Source organism: Phyllobates terribilis, unplaced genomic scaffold (assembly GCF_046119375.1).
Source record: "Phyllobates terribilis strain yellow unplaced genomic scaffold, ASM4611937v1 Scaffold_1__5_contigs__length_1240528914, whole genome shotgun sequence".
Classification (NCBI taxonomy): domain Eukaryota; kingdom Metazoa; phylum Chordata; class Amphibia; order Anura; family Dendrobatidae; genus Phyllobates; species Phyllobates terribilis.
This window is the reverse complement of record NW_027362761.1, coordinates 1,046,443,943-1,046,462,126: the sequence shown is the minus strand read 5'-3', so window position 1 is coordinate 1,046,462,126 and position 18,184 is coordinate 1,046,443,943. Positions and strand designations below refer to the sequence as shown.

General features: G+C 44.2%; 1 protein-coding gene across 2 annotated transcripts in view; it reads right to left on the bottom strand.

The window, feature by feature from the left end:
* LOC141158236 (cytochrome P450 4V2-like) overlaps nucleotides 1-18,184 on the bottom strand; it is a 127,559-nt gene that overhangs the window by 71,859 nt on the left and 37,516 nt on the right. For both annotated transcript variants that reach the window (XM_073645358.1, XM_073645357.1), the window contains exon 4: nucleotides 11,884-12,074. In XM_073645358.1, coding sequence (XP_073501459.1) covers nucleotides 11,884-12,074 — 191 coding nt within the window. The remainder of the gene's footprint in view (nucleotides 1-11,883; nucleotides 12,075-18,184) is intronic.

Sequence of the window (18,184 nt, the reverse complement as noted above, 5' to 3'; positions counted from 1 at the left end):
TAATCTAATAGAAAACAGGGGTTGGAGAACTAAACTAATAAGACAACAGGGGTTGGAGAACTAAACTACTAAACAGCTAAGGTTGGAGAATGAAACAAATACACACCAGAACATGGATAACTAAACTAACAGAAAACCGGGATTGGAGAACTAACCTAATAAGACAAGAGGGGTTGAAAATCTAACCTTTTAAATAGCTAGGGTTGGAGAACTAAACCACTACACATCAGGGGATGGAGAACTAAACCACTAGACACCAAGGTGTCACTACACAGCAATTGTTGGAATCCCCAAGGCTTGCGAGACAAACCTCTGTATCTAAAACTTCCTCCAGTGCTTCTGGATCCTCCACCTCCTCTAGGGCCTCCACCTGCACCCTCAACCTCTGTCTTACTGAGACACATGTTCCAAAAGTGCAGAGAGAATCCCCCCCCCCCACCTCAGTACTGCGCAGCCAGGTCTCACCGCAATCAGGCAGTGTTAAAATTAATAAGCCTTGGAGATCGCAGTCATACAGCTGAAGAGTTGTGGACAGCTCTCCAAGCCGAGTTTGAGCAATGGCTGTCTCCACTGAACTTGGAGCAAGGGAAGGCTGTGTGCGATAATGGTGCAAAACCGGTGGTGGCCCTATGTCAGGGCAAGCTCAGACACTTGCCCTGCATGGCTCCCATCCTCAACCTGATGGTACAGCAATTTCTCCTCCACAAGTCCGGGCTGGGTTCGTTGCTGCAGAAACCACGGTCTCCGCGTGCTCACTTAAAACTATACAAATGAGCAGGATCTTTAGTATAAAAGCCAGACTACTTGACAACAAGCAAACACCTTCATGATGATAGAGGCCTGTGAGGCAGTGACTGGGATCGTATACGAGGGATGTTATATATCCCCCAGAATGTGTACAGAGACCTATTAAACCCGTTGGAGTGCATTGCAGTCACAGACACAGCTGCGACTGCAATGCAGGAACGGAGGTGAGCATTGACCTGGTCAGGCTATCTGGCTAAGGCAGATTAAGTAAAACTCGGCAGGGCTTTCATTTCTTGGAGGAGGTTAAAGGAAGGCAGTGGGGCGGCCTCCTCCCTCCAACCCGGGTTTTCCAGCGGCTTGCCACAGGTCCTTTAAAAACCCTGCATTAAGGGTTAGTGTTGTTCAGTGTTGGGACCTGCTAGGAGCATAGCAGGAAAGCTCGGCGGGCCTGTGTGTAGCTGAACCCATGCCTGGGAAGGCTCTGCACCCATCAGGCACTGAGCAGCCCGGTGCAGCCATTTCCCCCGGCAACCATTGTTTATGGACTTGTGTTAACCCGGCTGCGAAAAGGAGGACTTTCTATTTTACCTGTGAGTTTGCTGAATAAAAGCTGCTTATGTTGGACTTGCTTGGGTCACTGCATCAGTTACTGCACGGTGTGAACACCGCCGCCTTACAGGCCACCATCTCCTTAGCTTGCTGGTACTTTTCTGTGGGAATTAGCTTGTCTCCAATCAGCCAGGAATATCCAGTGAATGTCACGCCACGGTTTGATATTAGAACCCAGTACCAGAAGCAAAGCCATCCATAATTTCCGTACCTCAGGAATTTTATTTGGTAGACTGGCTGAGCAAACATTAGTTTCTCACAAAGGAGCTGAAGACACTGAGTGGCAGTAGGTGCAAGTTTCTCCAGCATGACCTGATTGTTATTGTTAGATATCAGAGGGAGAACATAACTGGGCTTTGCTAAGGTGCCATATTGCATAAGTCTTATAGACCCTGCACTTGTGGCCTTACATTCTACAGGATGGTGGGGAAGGAGACAGTAGGTCGTGGAGTTGCATTAGCTCCGATGGTGTTGAGGTGAGGTGGCAACAAGACAATGGCAGACTGTAGGCTGTCTTGAAGAGATGGGTTTTCAGGTTGTGTCTAAAGGATCCGAATGTGGTGGCTAATCGGACGTGTTGAGGCACAGAATTCCAGAGGATAGGGGATATTTGATAGAAGTATTGGAGGTGATTGCGTGAGGAACAAATAAGTGTGGAAAGAAGGAGGAATTGGGAGAACCAGAGATTACGTAAGGGAATATATCAGGAGATTAGTTCAGAGATGTATGGAGAAGAAAGGTTATGGATGGCTTTGTACGTCAGTGTTAGTGGTTTGAACTGTATATGCTGGGCAATTGGGAGACAGTGAAGGGCCCACCAGAGAACTGGAGACTCCTCCGGTGGGCCCTGGCTTCTCCATCAGGAGAGTTCATAGCGCAAACCTTGCAGGTTGTGATGATGATGAGGCCATCCATCTCCTTAGTTTTCTATTACTTGGAATGCAAGCGCAAGTATGCAGCCAGCCACCCACCCACAGGCCGCAATTCTAAACTGCCACATTTCTGGACAGCTGCTTGCACTTGAAATGTTGCCTTTTAGGCTCGTGGAGACGGAAGCTTTTCACAAGCTCATGGCAGCGATCGGGTCTCCATACTCAGTCCCCAGCCACCACTATTTCTCCTGGTGCCGCCCTCGCCTTCTACAAGCACGGGTCCCAGAAAATTACCCGTGCCCTCCCCAGTGCACTTAGTGGGAAGTACCGCCTAACCACAAATACGTGGACAAGTGAATGTGGCCAGGGACGGTACATCTCACTGGAGCCAGGCCACAGCAAAAAAGCAGCCATAGAGTGTCCAGGAACCTTCCCACACACTTTTCTTAGCCAGGGCTGCTTCTCGGCAGGGTTGGACGGGTCCACCAGAGAACCAGAAATCTGGTGGGTCCTGGCTTCTCCTTCAGGAGAGTTCATAGCGCAAACCTTGCAGCTGCTGTGGGACTCTTTAATGAGGGAGAAAAGTGGTCCCTCGCAATCAAATCCTCTGGTGGGCCCAATGTTCTTTAGTCTGACACTGCTTCTCAGTGAGAGTTGTATTTCACCACAGCCATATTATTTAGCTCGGTGACAGGACTGGCAGAGAGGGAAACCATATCTTTTCCAGCTGTCATTTCTCCCAGGAAGTCCTCTAATGCAGCTTGTTGCATAAGCAATGGCAGCCCTTCCAACATCAGCTCACACTTCTTTGTAGTGCTTAGTCACAGATAAAGATCTTCTTTACGCCTTGAATTTAATCACTACAGAGTTGGACAATGGCCTGATCTGCAATGCGTTTAGAGAAATAACATGCATAAGCAAAGACATGGTTTAGGCCACTGAAGGTCATTAAGCGAAACTCCTACAGCTTTCCCACATACTGAAAGATGGGTATCAAGACTTCCAAAACAGCCAAGACTTCCCTGTCCTCCCCAAGAGGACGACTGTCCATGTTCTCCTCCTCATCCTCCTCCTCCTTCTTCATTATCACCCAATCCGCATTGAGATGAGATGAGATGAGGCTGGGCTGCATAATTCCTTGCTCCGCCTGCAATGCTTCCTCTTTAAATGTGAGCACTAAGCGTTTTAGCAGACAGAGAAGCGGGATGGTGATGCTAATTATGGCGTCATTGCCGCTCACCATCTTGGTGGAGTCCTCAAAGTTTTTGAGGTTGGCACAGATGTCAGACATCCATGCCCACTCATCAGTTCTTATGTGCGAAGGCTGACCTGAATGCCGATGGGCGTGTTGAAGCTGGTACTCAACAACTGCTTTCTGCTGCTCACAAATCCTTCCCAACATCTGAAACGTTGATTTCCAACATATGGTGACATCGCACAACAGTCGGTGAGCTGGAAGCTGCATATGCTGCTGAAGCATTGGCCAGGGTAGCAGAAGCTATAGCTGACTTTCTGAAATGGGCACACACGCGTTGTACTTTCACAAGCAGCTCTGGCAGATCTGGGTAGGTTTTGAGAAACCACTGAACCACTAATTTGAGCACATTTAGAGCTCTCTCATTGTTAATGTGTACCCCTGTATGGGGAACAATATCAGCATCGAAAAATTAAAAGATGAAATATAGCCTGCTTTATATACCACGGTACTACGAAAACCAATTTTGATTATATCTTATGTACCCCTGTGACAAAAATATCTGCACCAAAGAATTAATTTCACTGCAGTAGAACTAGTATAATGATGACCAACAACTCTTCCACTACAGCCAACCTAATAGATGGAGAGACCCAATCAGAATTCTCCACATTTCAAATAATTAGAGCCTAAACCCATCAAAGTGGCATCAATTTCACCAGAGTAGAAGTAGTTTAATGGAGACAGAAACCTCTTCCACTACAGCCAACCCAATAGATGGAGACACAATCAGGATTTCCAACATTTCCAAGAATTAGTGGCAGACACCAGCAAAGTGGCATCAATTTCAGTACAGTAGAAATTGTAGAATTAGAAATGACGCTTCTTCCCCTAAAGCCAACCCAGTAGATGGAGACTCAATCAGAAGTGTTTACATTTCCCTAAATTAGGGCCTAGCACCACCAAAGTGGCATCAATTTCACCAGAGTAGAAGTAGTTTAATGGAGACAGAAACCTCTTCCACTTCAGCCAAACCCAATAGATGGAGAGACCCAATCATGATTCTCCACATTTCCAAACATTAGTGGCAGACACCAGCAAAAGTGCCATCAATTTCACTCGAGTTTAAGTAGTATAATGGGAACCGACACCGCTTCTACTATAGCCAATGGTGAAACGGACAAACTGCTAGATCGTGAGTGAGGTGTAGGCGGAGATGTTACGGTGGATTGAGAAACATGTGGTGTGCTCAGTGAAACAAACACAGCAGGAATGTCAGCTTCTGTTACAGCTGACGGGATCTCACTCAGCCTGACTGGAGCAAGTATACAACCGTAGTTTCTGTGGTTGGAGACCTGCGTGACAATACATGCCACGGTAACAGAGGAGGAGGAAGAAGCAGCAGATGCATTTGATGGGGCGGCTGATGGTTGTTTAACTCAAAATTGGTTTTCAATAATCAGGTTTTTGCACTCCTTTGTGGAGAACAATATCTGCACCAAATAATTAATTTCACTACAGTATACAAATAGATGGAGACCAAAACCTTGTCCACTACAACAAACCCAGGAGATGGAGACCTAACCAGGAGTGTTCACATTTCCCTAAATTAGGGCGTAACACCAGCAAAGTGGCATCAATTTAACTAGAGTAGAAGTAGTTTAATGGAGACAGAAACCTCTTCCACTACAGCCAAACTCAATAGGTGGAGACCCAATCAGGATTCCACACATTTCCAAAAATTAGTGGCAGACACCAGCAAAGTGGCATCAATTTCACCATAGTAGAAGTAGTTTAATGGAGATAGAAACCTCTTCCACTACAGCCAACCAAATAGATGGAGAGACCCAATCAGGATTCTCTACATTTCCAAAAATTAGGGCCTAAACCCACCAAAGTAACATCAATTTCAGTGCAGTACAAATTCTAGAATTAGGCCAATTATAGCAAACCCAGTAGATGGAGACCCTATCAGGATTCCCCAAATTTCCAAAAATTAGTGGCAGACACCAGCAAAGTGGCATCAATTTCACCAGAGTAGAAGTAGTTTAATGGAGATAGAAAAGTCTTCCACTACAGCCAACCCAGCAGATGGAGACTCAATCAGGAGTGCATCATCCTTTACAGTCGTTCACCACGTGTCAGACTTGTACTCTGTTGTACAGGTGCACGAGCTGGTCTAAAAAATGTGTGAAAGCACTGACAGCAATTGCTTCTGCCACTTACACTACTGCTGCTGCTAATATTTTGGCATTGACGAATTGACGTGCCGGAGGTTGGAAGTGTAGACCTGCGATGAACTTTGTGTGCCTCACTGCTGGCTTGGGGAAAACCTATGTTAAGGTTGTGTAAAAGTGTGTTTCAGTGCTCCAACATTGGCAAGTCCCTTTCCAGGGCGGGAAGGATCTGGCAAAATTTACTCTTATAATGTGGATCTAACAGAGTGGCAACCCAGTCGTCAGCATTATTTTCAATCATAACTATACGGGGATCATGTTGCAGTCACACTCATATGTCAGCCTCTTTCCTGAGGTTCAAGCCCATGTTGTGTTGGTGGCTGGGCAATTCTGATGCTAGTTTCCTCCGTCCCCACCCGCCAAACACAAACAGAGAGGATGATTATCCTTTGCATGTTCTGACTGTTGCTCGCCCATCACCTCTTCCTCTTCCATTTGTTCCTCGCCTTCAATAACACCTTCACTAATAGTTTTTCTTGTATCACCAACCCTCCTCGATCGCAGTGAACCACCCTCCCTTGTCACTCTCAGATGTCCCCTAGTGTAAGATGTTAGTAACAGAAGAAAGTATTTTTTTAGTGTGGATGAGGCCTGTATAACATAGGAGATATGCTACGAACAATTTCAAAATGAGATGTCCCCTGCTGTATCACATTAGTAATACTGTATCACATTAGTAACAGAAGAAAGTATTTTTTTTATTGTGGATGAGGCCTATATAACATATGAGATATTCTCCAAACTAATTCAAACTGAGATATCCCCAGATGTATAACGTTAGGAATCAAAGAAAGTATTTTTTGATTGTGGATGAGGCCTGTATAACATAGAGTATATGTTCCAAGATATTTCAAACTCAGATCTAGCCTGCTGTATCATGTTAGTCAGAGTATAAAATAGATTTATTTACTCTGCATAAGCTCTGCATACAGCTGAATTTCACCACCACTAAAATAGTATATGGCTTTTAGCAAAGTGTATCACGTTTGTGACACCAAAAAATCATTGGAGGACTCTGACTAGCAAGAGAAAAAATACATTTTTTTACTCTGAAAACAGTTGAATGTCACCGCCACTAAAAGCACTAGGTGGCTTATAGCAGAGTGTAACACGTATGCGACACAAAAAAAAATGTTGGTGGACTGTGTCTAGCAACAGAAAATATCTATTTTTTTACTCTGAAAACAGCTGAATTTCACCGCCACTAAAAGCACTACGCGCCATATAGCAGAGCGTAACATGTCTGCGACGCAAAATGTCTTTGGTGGACTGTGGCTAGCAACAGCAAAAAAATATTTGTTTTATTGTGCATAAAGCTGAAGTTTATCCACCAAAAAAATGACAAACTGGGCAAACACAGCTTGCACTATCATATTAGCAAATGAAAAAAAAAAGTTTTTTGTGCTCTGCACTCAGAAGCTCTGCACTGACAAGCTCTGCAGAAAGCTGAATTTCAACCCCACAAAAACAAAAAGTGTCCTACAGGGGCTTGCTTGCTTTATCACATTAGCAAGTGCAAAAATAGATGGAAGGTCTGTATGGAGCACAGTACAACTGATGCACAGCACTGTTCTGAGCCGTAGGCCCTGCTCTTTCTGTGAGAATCTCAGTAATTGCATACAAAAAAAAGGCTACAAGGTCGATTGAACAGGTACACAGCACAGACTTATGTACACTATCTGACTTCCACAGAAGTGCCCATCTATCTAGCTAATACCTCTCAGTACACAGGACAGAGCAGACTGAGCAGCGTCTGTCTCCTTCAGTGACATGCATAAAATGGCGCTGAGGGAACATGGCCGTTTTTTATATGAAGAGGACATGTGATTTCAGCAGCCAACTGCAGAAGCCCTTGTGTCTGGGACACTGTGGATGCTTCCTGTGCTCTGATTGGCTAGCCGCGCTTTCCCGACTTAAAGTTACCACCTACAGGAAGGGAAAAAAAAAAAAAAAAACAGTGCGCCGTTGATCTGAGCTGTTCAGAGCTTTCACCAGCCCCCCCACTCATCTGCCACGTCTCCCCGCTTATCATACGCAAGCACTATGGTAGCAAAACTATTAAAAACGCAGTAGTTGCCCCGCAATCACGTACCCACGTAAATTCGCCGAACGTTACCGATTTTGCCCGAATTTAACAAATTTTGGTCGCCTTTCTGATCACGAATCCGAATGTGCCACATTTGTGTCGAACTTAACATTTGAGATAGGATTTCGAACATATTCGCTCACCACTAGTCTTGAGGACTAGTGGTGCCACCGTTATGAGGTGCTGGCGATGCCAAGGGCCAGGACATGTAGCTGCCAACTACCCCCTGACTGCTGAACCCATGGACTGAGGATTCACATGCCGGTTATCTATGTATGCTTGGACTGTTTACACCGCGGACGCAGTCGGTCCAACGGTTGAACCCCATCTGTGCCAGGTGCGTGTTGATGGACATCGAGCGGAGGTTCTCTTGGACTCAGGGAGCCTAGTGACCCTTGTCCATGTGTCCTTGATCTCTGGCTTAGAACCCACTGGGGGGAAAGTTGGGGTCATATGCATACATGGCAAACTCCGCGAGTATCCAACGGCAGAGGTTACATTTTCCACTCCATGCAGAGAGGTTAAACATGTGGCGAGAGTGGTAAAGACCCTTCCTTAAGGGACTGTGCTAGGAAGAGACTTACCCCTGTTTTGATTAAATCTCCAAGGATAAAGAAGCGTCCAGGTGCGGTACCCAAAGATCCCGAGTCAGGGATACTTGCCGTAGGGGTGGACAATCTAGGTACAGAGTGTAAACCCGATAGGTTTCCCCTAGAGGTATTGGCAGGAGAAGTTGAGGAGACCCCATCAATCCTAGAGCTAGAAGTATCCCGGGGAACGTTTGGGACTGCTCAGCTCCAGGATCCTACCCTGACCTGGGCACAGAAATGGGTGATAGAGGTAAATGGGGTAGCTCAGCAACCAGGAGCACAGGCGGCTTATCCCCACATGGCAGGCAACCAGGATTTATTGTATAGGGTGGATAAAATCTGGGATGAAGTGGTGGAACAGCTGGCAGTGCCCCAGTCGTACTGTCGAACGGTGCTCGAGATGGCTCACACACACATGCTGGGTGGACACCTAGGGGTGAAAAAGATGCAAGAATGTATTTTGCAGTGGTTCTTTTGGCCCGGGATTTTTGCCGAAGTGCAAAGGTATTGTGGATCGTGTCCTGAGTATCAACTTACCACACCCACTGGTACCTCTACCCATTATAGAGGTACCTTTTGAGCGGATTGCTATGGATCTGATGGGGCCTATAGTAAAATCCGCTCGTGGCCACCAACATATTTTGGTGGTAGTAGATTATGCCACCTGTTACCCGGAGGCAATACCACTTCGCCACACTTCAGCAAAACCTATCGCTCAGGAGCTGTTTTCCATGTTCTGCCGCCTTGGGCTACCTAAGAAGATCCTTATAGATCAGGGGACTCCTTTTATGTCCAAGGTGACAAAGGTACTGTGTAAGCTCCTCCAGATAAAACAGTTGCGCACATCGGTGTACCATCCACAGACCGACGGATTAGTCGAACGGTTTAATAAAACCCTCAAATCCATGTTGAAAAAAGTGGTTTCCAAGGATGGGAGGGGTTGGGACATGTTACTGCCCTATTTAATGTTCGCTGTCCGGGAGGTACCACAGATTTCCACAGACTTCTCACGCTTTGAGCTGTTGTATGGCATGCATCTTAGGGTACTGCTGGATGTAGCCAAAGTGACGTGGGAACAGGAGCCTACTCTGCATAAGAGTGTAATTGAGCACATGGCAAGTATACAGGATCGGATTGCGGCGGTCATGCCTATAGTAAAAGAGCATCTAATGGATGCCCAGGTTGCACAGAGCTGAACGTATAATAAAAAATCCACGGTCAGGTCCTTTATAGAAGGGGACCGGGTGTTAGTGTTAGTACCCACCACAGAAAGTAAGCTCATGGTCTAGTGGCAAGGGCCATATGAAGTAAGGGAAAAGGTGGGGGAGGTGAATTACGGAGTGTACCAGCCTGGAAAGAGAAAACCAGAACAACTGTATCATGTGAACTTGCTAAAAGCATGGAAAAACCGGGAATGTACGATTACGGATGCGACTCCAGTCGTATCGTCTGGGGACCCTCTGACACTGGCTAGGGACGAGGGCGGGAGTGAGGTTAAGATAAGCGATGCTCTCTCTAAACAGCAGAGATGGGAGGCTCGGTATTTGGTGCTGCAGAATACGGACGTATTCTCAGACCTGCCAGGCCGGACCTCTGTGATCCAACATGACATTGTCACCAAGCCTCGGGTAAAAGTGCAAATTAAACTGTACTGTGTAGCAAAGGCACAGAGGAAAGCTATCGCAGTGGAGGTAAAACAAATGCTCAAACTAGGAGTAATCGAAGAATCCAGGAGTGAGAGGGCTAGCCCCATTGTGCTGATTCTAAAGCCTGATGGATCGTTACAATTTTGTAACGACTTCCGAAAATTGAATGAAGTGTCAAAGTTTGACTATGGGTGGATGAGTTGATTGAGAAACTTGGGCAGGCCCAGTACTTCACGACGCTCGATCTGACCAAGGGGTACTGGCAGGTGCCTCTGACAGAATCAGCGAAAGAAGAGACTGCCTTTATAACACCGGAGAGCCTCTAACACTATGTCGTCCTGCCTTTTGGGTTATATGGGGCCCCGGCTACATTCCAGAGACTGATGGACACAGTGTTGGAACCCCATCAGAAGTATGCGTCTGCGTATTTGGATATTATCATCTTTAGTACTGATTAGCACACCCACTTGTCCCAGGTACAAGCTGTAGTGGATTCGCTCAGAGCAACAGGCCTGACAGCGAACCCAAAAAAATGCGCGATAGGTCTCGAGGAAGCCCGGTACTTTGGCTATATGATTGGCCGTGGGGTTAGAAAGCCCCAAATAAACAAGATCGAGGCCCCAGCCTCTTACTACTAAAAAGATATGAGCATTCCTCTGCATTGTTGGGTATTACTGGCGGTTTATACCTAATTTTGCTGGGAGATCAGCACCCCTGAATGATCTCTTAAAGGGAAAGAAGTTGGCAATGATTTGGTGGAACCCGCAGGCGGAGGAAGCGTTCCAATCCATGAAGTTGGCTTTGTGCGGACAGCCTGTCATCACCAGCCTTAACTTCAAAAAAGTCTTAGTACAAACGGATGCCTCGGAGGTAGGACTAGGAGCGGTTCTGTCGCAAGAGGTGAACGGAGATGAACATCCGGTCACCTACTGGAGTAGGAAACTTACCCTGGCAGAGAAAAATTATAGCATAGTGGAGAAGGAGTGCTTGGCCATTAAGAGGGCCTTGGAGTCCCTACACTATTATTTGCTCAGGTGACAGTTTTGCTTGGTGAAGGACCATTCACCCTTGGTATGGATGAGAAATGCCAAGGAGAGGAATGCTCGAGTCACCAGATGATTCCTGTCACTGCAAAATTTTAGTTTTTCGGTAAAGCATCGAGCTGGGAAGTGGCAGGGAAATGTGGATGACCTGTCACGGGCACCCTCTAAGGTGACAGGTGTTCAACCCCACAAGTTTGAACAGAGGGGGGGATATGTGAGGCAGTGAGGAGAATCATATGCGAGGGACAGCATGTATCCCCCAGGATGCGCATAGAGAATTATTGAACCCGATGGAGTGCATTGCAATCACAGACACAGCTGTGGTTGCAGTGCAAAATAAAAGTAAGTTTGGACTTGGTCAAGCTATTTGACCAAGTCTGATTTAAGAAAACCCGGCATGGCCTTTTATTTTTGGAGTGATCTACAGGATGGCAGTGGGGCGAATCACTCCCTCCAGCCCAGGTCTTACGAGTGGCTCATGGCCACAGTTTTCCATTTAATCCTGTAGCAAAGGTTTGGGTAAGTCAGTGTTTTGTTTGCTAGCTGTACAGCAGGAGGCTCTGTGCACTGCAAGCCTGTGTGAAGGCATAACACAGGCCTATTAAGGCAACGTAACTGGCGCACCTCCACAACACGGTGCTGCTGTTGCCCACGGCAACCAGTTTACACGGACAGTTTGGACCACCCAGCTGCGATCTGGAGGACACCATTTGCATCTAAGTTGTGAGTATTTGCAAAGAAAGACAATTAAGTTGAACTTTCCTTTTGTCACTGCCTCATTACCGTACAATGTGAACACTGCCGCACTACACAGGGGAATTCCTTTAATGTTGTCCCCACTCCCCAGCTCTTACTTACCACATATTATATCCAAAGCGCAAAGCGTTACATCCATGAAGCAGTTGAAAGTTCCTTTGCCAGCATGACTGTTAAGCTTCTCCACCAATACTTTTGATTGCTCATTCATAACTTCAAGGAATTCCGAGAGAATAGCAAAGTGGAAGGATGGTGTTAGCATTTTTCTTCTGGACCGCCACTTATCTCCAGTGCTGGAGTAGACAAAATATATAAAAGGAAATATGAAAAAATAAAAATAACTGAAAGACATAACTCGAAACATGCTAACTGTTTAAACAGTTCTAAGTAAAATATTGTAAAAAACGCTATGTGATCTTAAAACAATTTACATATATAGTTATTTATTTGTGGTGATATAACTAACCGAGTCATCAATTCAGAGAAATGGAGCTAGTCAGGAGCCCATGGGTCCTGCAGCACTGAGGAGAAGCCAGGTGCTGCTGGGTAAAGTAGTTTTTTCACCTTGCATCAACCAGCAGCATTCCTTTCATAGAATTATGATGTCACTCCTATGGGCCCAATACATCAAGACTGGCGTTGTTCATTCTGGTCTTAATGAGGAGATGCACTGTAGTCAGATACTTCTGATTCATGAAGAGGCGTACGACTCTATGTGCGCCTCGGAGTCGTCACAAATTATGCTCCAACCCCTGCTGAAAAGGATTTGTAGTGTAGCAAATGTCACCTCTCGTCATAAATTTGACAGGCAGTGGTCACCATGCCCCATCCTACCCCAGCTCTGCTCACTTTGTCAGAGCTGGGCAAAAGTGGCATGCGAACATCAAAAGTCGCATAATTTTAGCATAGCTGCCAGATGACTTTTCAAAGCTTTTTATGCCAGAATACTGTCGCAAAAGCTTTGATGAATTGGGCCCTATTTGTTGATGTTAAATTACAGAGAGTGATTCACTTGCTACTTTCCCCCAAAAAATTGTTGTAACTTCTAAAAGAGATGATCTATGGTTCTGAAATTTGTACTGTACATACCTTGGTTCATGAGAAATTGATGTTTTAAAGCAGATGTTGAAAATGTCCACTGTTCGTATCCAAGCATGCCTGCATGTGCCGCTCCATATTGTTGAATGTATTCCACAGGACATCTGGGGTCATAGCCTGAATTTCTCACTGTATGTTTTCTCGGAGTGCCTGTAATGTTCATGGCTTGTTACTATTCACCCAATAGAAAAAAATCAGGCAATCTTGGTGACCACGGTCCCTTGAAGGTTACTCTATCGTTTTTCTGGATGAAGCAGTGTCTCATGAAGCGTGTGCGGGTTGTTGGCTGCCCAAATACGGGTGTTTTGTGAGTTGACATATGTTTTATTTTTCAGCAATGAAGGTCTGGAACCACTGACAATAACAAATTCTTTTCTCTTGTTCTGCCCTTTCAATTTCTGAATGACCATGATTCTGAACAGGTGAACATGACCTTTCTTGGCTGCTTGTTAATATGTGGAAGATTAAATGCCTGTTTCCTGGGAAAGCCTGTGCAACAATTTACGTGGAGATGCCAGAAGTCACTATTTCACATCTTGAAGTGTTTCCTTCATGATGCCTATCGAATAATGTTCCGGTACAATCCAGCTTATTCACCAATGACAGAATACATGGATTTTGACCTCCAAACTTCTTTAGAAAGTCACTTTGGCACCCCTTTAAGGACTCAGTTTTCCAATAAGTTTTCACAATGAAAAAAACTCTCCAACAAACTGTATCTGTGCATTGTTAACAAATGAAGAAAGAATTCGGCAGGAGTGAAATGCAAGCACCATACATAAACTACCGACGGGCAGGAAGGCATGCAGCAACTATACAGTGGTGGCCAAAAGTATTGGCACCCCTGCAATTCTGTCAGATAATACTCAGTTTCTTCCTGAAAATGATTGCAATCACAAATTCTTTGGTATTATTATCTTCATTTAATTTGCTTGCAAGGAAAAAACACAAAAGAGAATGAAGCAAAAATCAAATCATTGATCATTTCACACAACTCCAAAAATGGGCCAGACAAAAGTATTGGCACCCTCAGCCTAATATTTGGTTGCACAACCTTTAGCCAAAATAACTGAGAACAACCGCTTCCGGTAACCATCAATGAGTTTCTTACAATGCTCTGCTGGAATTGTAGACCATTCTTCTTTGGCAAACTGCTCCAGGTCCCTGATATTTGAATGGTGCCTTCTCCAAACTGCCATTTTGAGATCTCTCCACAGGTGTTCTATGGGATTCAGGTCTGGACTCATTGCTGGCCACCTTAGAAGTCTCCAGTGCTTTCTCTCAAACCATTTTATAGTGCTTTTGGAAGTGTGTTTTGGGTCATTGTCCTGCTGGAAGACCCATGACCTCTGAGGGAGACCCAGCTTTCTCACACTGGGCCCTACATTATGCTGCGAAATTTGTTGGTAGTCTTCAGACTTCATAATGCCATGCACACGGTCAAGCAGTCCAGTGCCAGATTCAGCAAATCAACCCAAAACATCAGGGAACCTCTGCCACGTTTGACTGTAGGGACCGTGTTCTTTTCTTTGAATGCCTCTTTTTATTTCCTGTACACTCTATGTTGATGCTTTTTCCCAAAAAGCTCGACTTTTGTCTCATCTGACCAGAGAACATTCTTCCAAAACGTTTTAGGCTTTCTCAGGTAAGTTTTGGCAAACTCCAGCCTGGCTTTTTTATGTCTCGGGGTAAGAAGTGGGGTCTTCCTGGGTATCCTACCATACAGTCCCTTTTCATTCAGATGCCGAAGGATAGTACGGGTTGACACTGTTGTACCCTCGGACTGCAGGGCAGCTTGAACTTGTTTGGATGTTAGTCGAGGTTCTTTATCCACCATCCGCACAATCTTGCGTTGAAATCTCTCGTCAATTTTTCTTTTCCGTCCACATCTAGGGAGGTTAGCCACAGTGCCATGGGCTTTAAACTTCTTGATGACACTGCACACGGAAGACACAGAAACATTCAGGTCTTTGGAGATGGACTTGTAGCCTTGAGATTGCTCATGCTTCCTCACAATTTGGTTTCTCAAGTCCTCAGACAGTTCTTTGGTCTTCTTTCTTTTCTCCATGCTCAATGTGGTATACACAAGGACACAGGACAGAGGTTGAGTCAACTTTAATTCATGTTAACTGGCTGCAAGTGTGATTTAGTTATTGCCAACACCTGTTAGGTGCCACAGGTAAGTTACAGGTGCTGTTAATTACACGAATTAGAGAAGCATCACATGATTTTTCAAACAGTGTCAATACTTTTGTCCACCCCCTTTTTTAGGTTTGGTGTGGAATTATATCCAATTTGGCTTTAGGACAATTATTTTTGTGTTTTTTCATTGAAGACAAATTAAATGAAGATAATAATACCAAAGAATTTGCAATTGCAATCATTTTCAGGAAGAAACTGAGTATTATCTGACAGAATTTCTGGGGTGCCAATACTTTTGGCCACCACTGTATGTCGTAGTGGAGACTACCTGCAGGGCGACAAGTCATCAAGACCACTCGGCGTAAGGATGTTTCTCGTTGCTGTCGCTGAAGTGCATTGCACTCTTACTTCTTATAAACCAAAGTATGTACAATCCAAATTTCAGTACTATCAACCGTCTCTTTAAGAAGTTACAGCAATTTTTCCAGTTAAAGTAGTGAGTGAATCGTTCTGTACAAGATCTACTATGCATTTAGTGTATGGTTTACTGACAATGATATACAACCCCTGGCAAAAATTATGGAATCACCGGGCTCGGAGGATGTTCATTCAGTTGTTTAATGTTGTTGAAAAAATGCAGATCACAGACATAGCACAAAACTAAAGTCATTTCAAATGGCAACTTTAGGGCTTTAAGAAACACTAAAAGAAATTAAGATTAAAAATGTGGTACTCAGTAAGGGTAATTTTTTTCAGACCAAGCAGAGGGGAAAAATTATGGAATCACTCAATTCTGAGGAAAAAATTATGGAATCACCCTGTAAATTTTCATTTCCAAAACTAACACCTGCATCAAATTAGATCTGCTTGTTAGTCTGCATCTAAAAAGGAGTGATCACACCTTGGAGAGCTGTTGCACCAAGTGGACTGCCATGAATCATGGCTCCAACAGGAGAGATGTCGATTGAAACAAAGGAGAGGATTATCAAACTCTTAAAAGAAGGTAAATCATCACGCAATGTTGCAAAAGATGTTGGCTGTTCACAGTCAGCTGTGTCTAAAATCTGGACCAAATACAAACAACATGGGAAGGTTGTTAAAGGCAAACATACTGGTAGACCAACGAAGACATCAAAGCGTCAAGACGGGAGACTCAAAGCAATATGTCTTCAAAACAGGAAATGCACTACCAAACAAATGAGAAACGAATGGGAGGGAACTGGAGTCAATATCTGTGACTGAACTGTAAGAAATCGCCTAAAGGAAATGGGATTTACATACAGAAAAGCTAAGCATAAGCCATCATTAACACCTAAACATAAAAAAACAAGGTTACAATGGGCTAAGGAAAAGCAATCGTGGACTGTGAATGACTGGATGAAAGTCATATTCAGTGATGAATCATGAATCTGCATTGGGCAAGGTGATGATGCTGGAGCTTTTGTTTGGTGCCCTTCCAATGAGATTTATAAAGATGACTGCATGAAGAGAACATGCAAATTTCCACAGTCATTGATGATATGTGGCTGCATGTCAGGTAAAGGCACTGGGGAGAAGGCTGTCATTACATCTTCAATAAAAGCCCAAATTTTCTTATCCCATCAATTGAAAGGATGTTTGGGGATGATGACATCATTTTTCAAGAGGATAATGCATCCTGCCATTGAGCAAAAACTGTGAAAACATTCCTTGAAAGAAGACAAATAAGGCCAATGTCATGGCCTGCAAATAGTCCGGATCTCAATCCAATTGAAAATCTTTGGTGGAAGTTGAAGAAAATGGTCCATGACAAGGCTCCAACCTGTAAAGTTGATCTGGCAACAGCAATCATAGAAAGTTGGAGCCAGATTGATGAAGAGTACTGTTTGTCACTCATTAAGTCCATGCCTCAGAGACTGCAAGCTGTTATTAAAGCCAGAGGTGGTGCAACAAAATACTAGTGATGTATTGGAGTGTTCTTTTGTGTGTTTGTTTTTCATGATACCATAATTTTTTCCTCAGAATTGAGTGATTCCATAATTTTTTCCCTCTGTTTGGTCTGAAAAAAATTACCCTTACTGAGTACCACATTTTTTATCTTGATTTCTTTTAGTGTTTCTTAAAGCCATAAAGTTGCCATTTGAAATGACTTTAGTTTTGTGCCATGTCTGTGATCTGCTTTTTTTTAACAACATTGAACAATTGAATGAACATCCTCCGAGCCTGGTGATTCCATAATTTTTGCCAGGGGCTGTAAATACAAATGTACATATAGTGTGTTGTTTAGCTGCAGATGTTGTCTTGGGTCATATGGCTGGAGCTGGTGCAATAATATGTTAGGATTGAAATTAAACTTATTTAAACTATGATGTATCAGAATTTACTTCCATTAAACCAGTTCCGAACGACATGTTGTTCACATTGATGCATTTTTTTAGATAGTTGTTTGTGGTGAGACTAGACCCATTGTCGAACTTTTGCCTTGTTCAGTGTGGACATCACCTTATGGTTTGTGTTTATGGTTATATATACAAAAAAAGCATTGACCAACATCTCAGAACAGAATAAAGCAAGGTGCAAGCTGCTATGAGTGCATAATATACAAACAAAAGAATACAGCAGCATTCTGTATATGCTAAGATGTATACAAACATTGAATATCTGAAATTTGAACTGCGTTACTGCTATATAGAATATACGTATAAAGATAAAGGCATTTAGCAAATAAAATGGTCAATTCATGAGAGCCCCCGAGTCATGACAAGGCGTACCACTCTTTGATTTGTCCCTGACCGAATATTTATCAAACATGCTTCTCCCAGGCTAAAAGACTCCAAATGTAAAGGGCAGGTGTGAAACAGGAGTAAATAAAGACAGCCTTTGGGCTCATGCAGACAACCATATTATCTCTCTGAGTGCGACCCAACAAAACATCGGATCGAACTCAGACCAATTTTATGCTATGGGGCCGTGCACATGTCAGATTCGCTACTTGCAAGAGTTTGATCTGAAAAAATCACTGAATGCCCGAGTTAGATCCTTTATTTGGATTGCACTTGGCCATGCAAGTCAATGATTCCTGCTTAATCATCGGACTGCACTCAGATGACATCTGAGTGCAGTCCATTTCCCACGGACTGAAAAAATGGAGAAGATAGAGAATTTTTTTTATCCATTTTCTCGT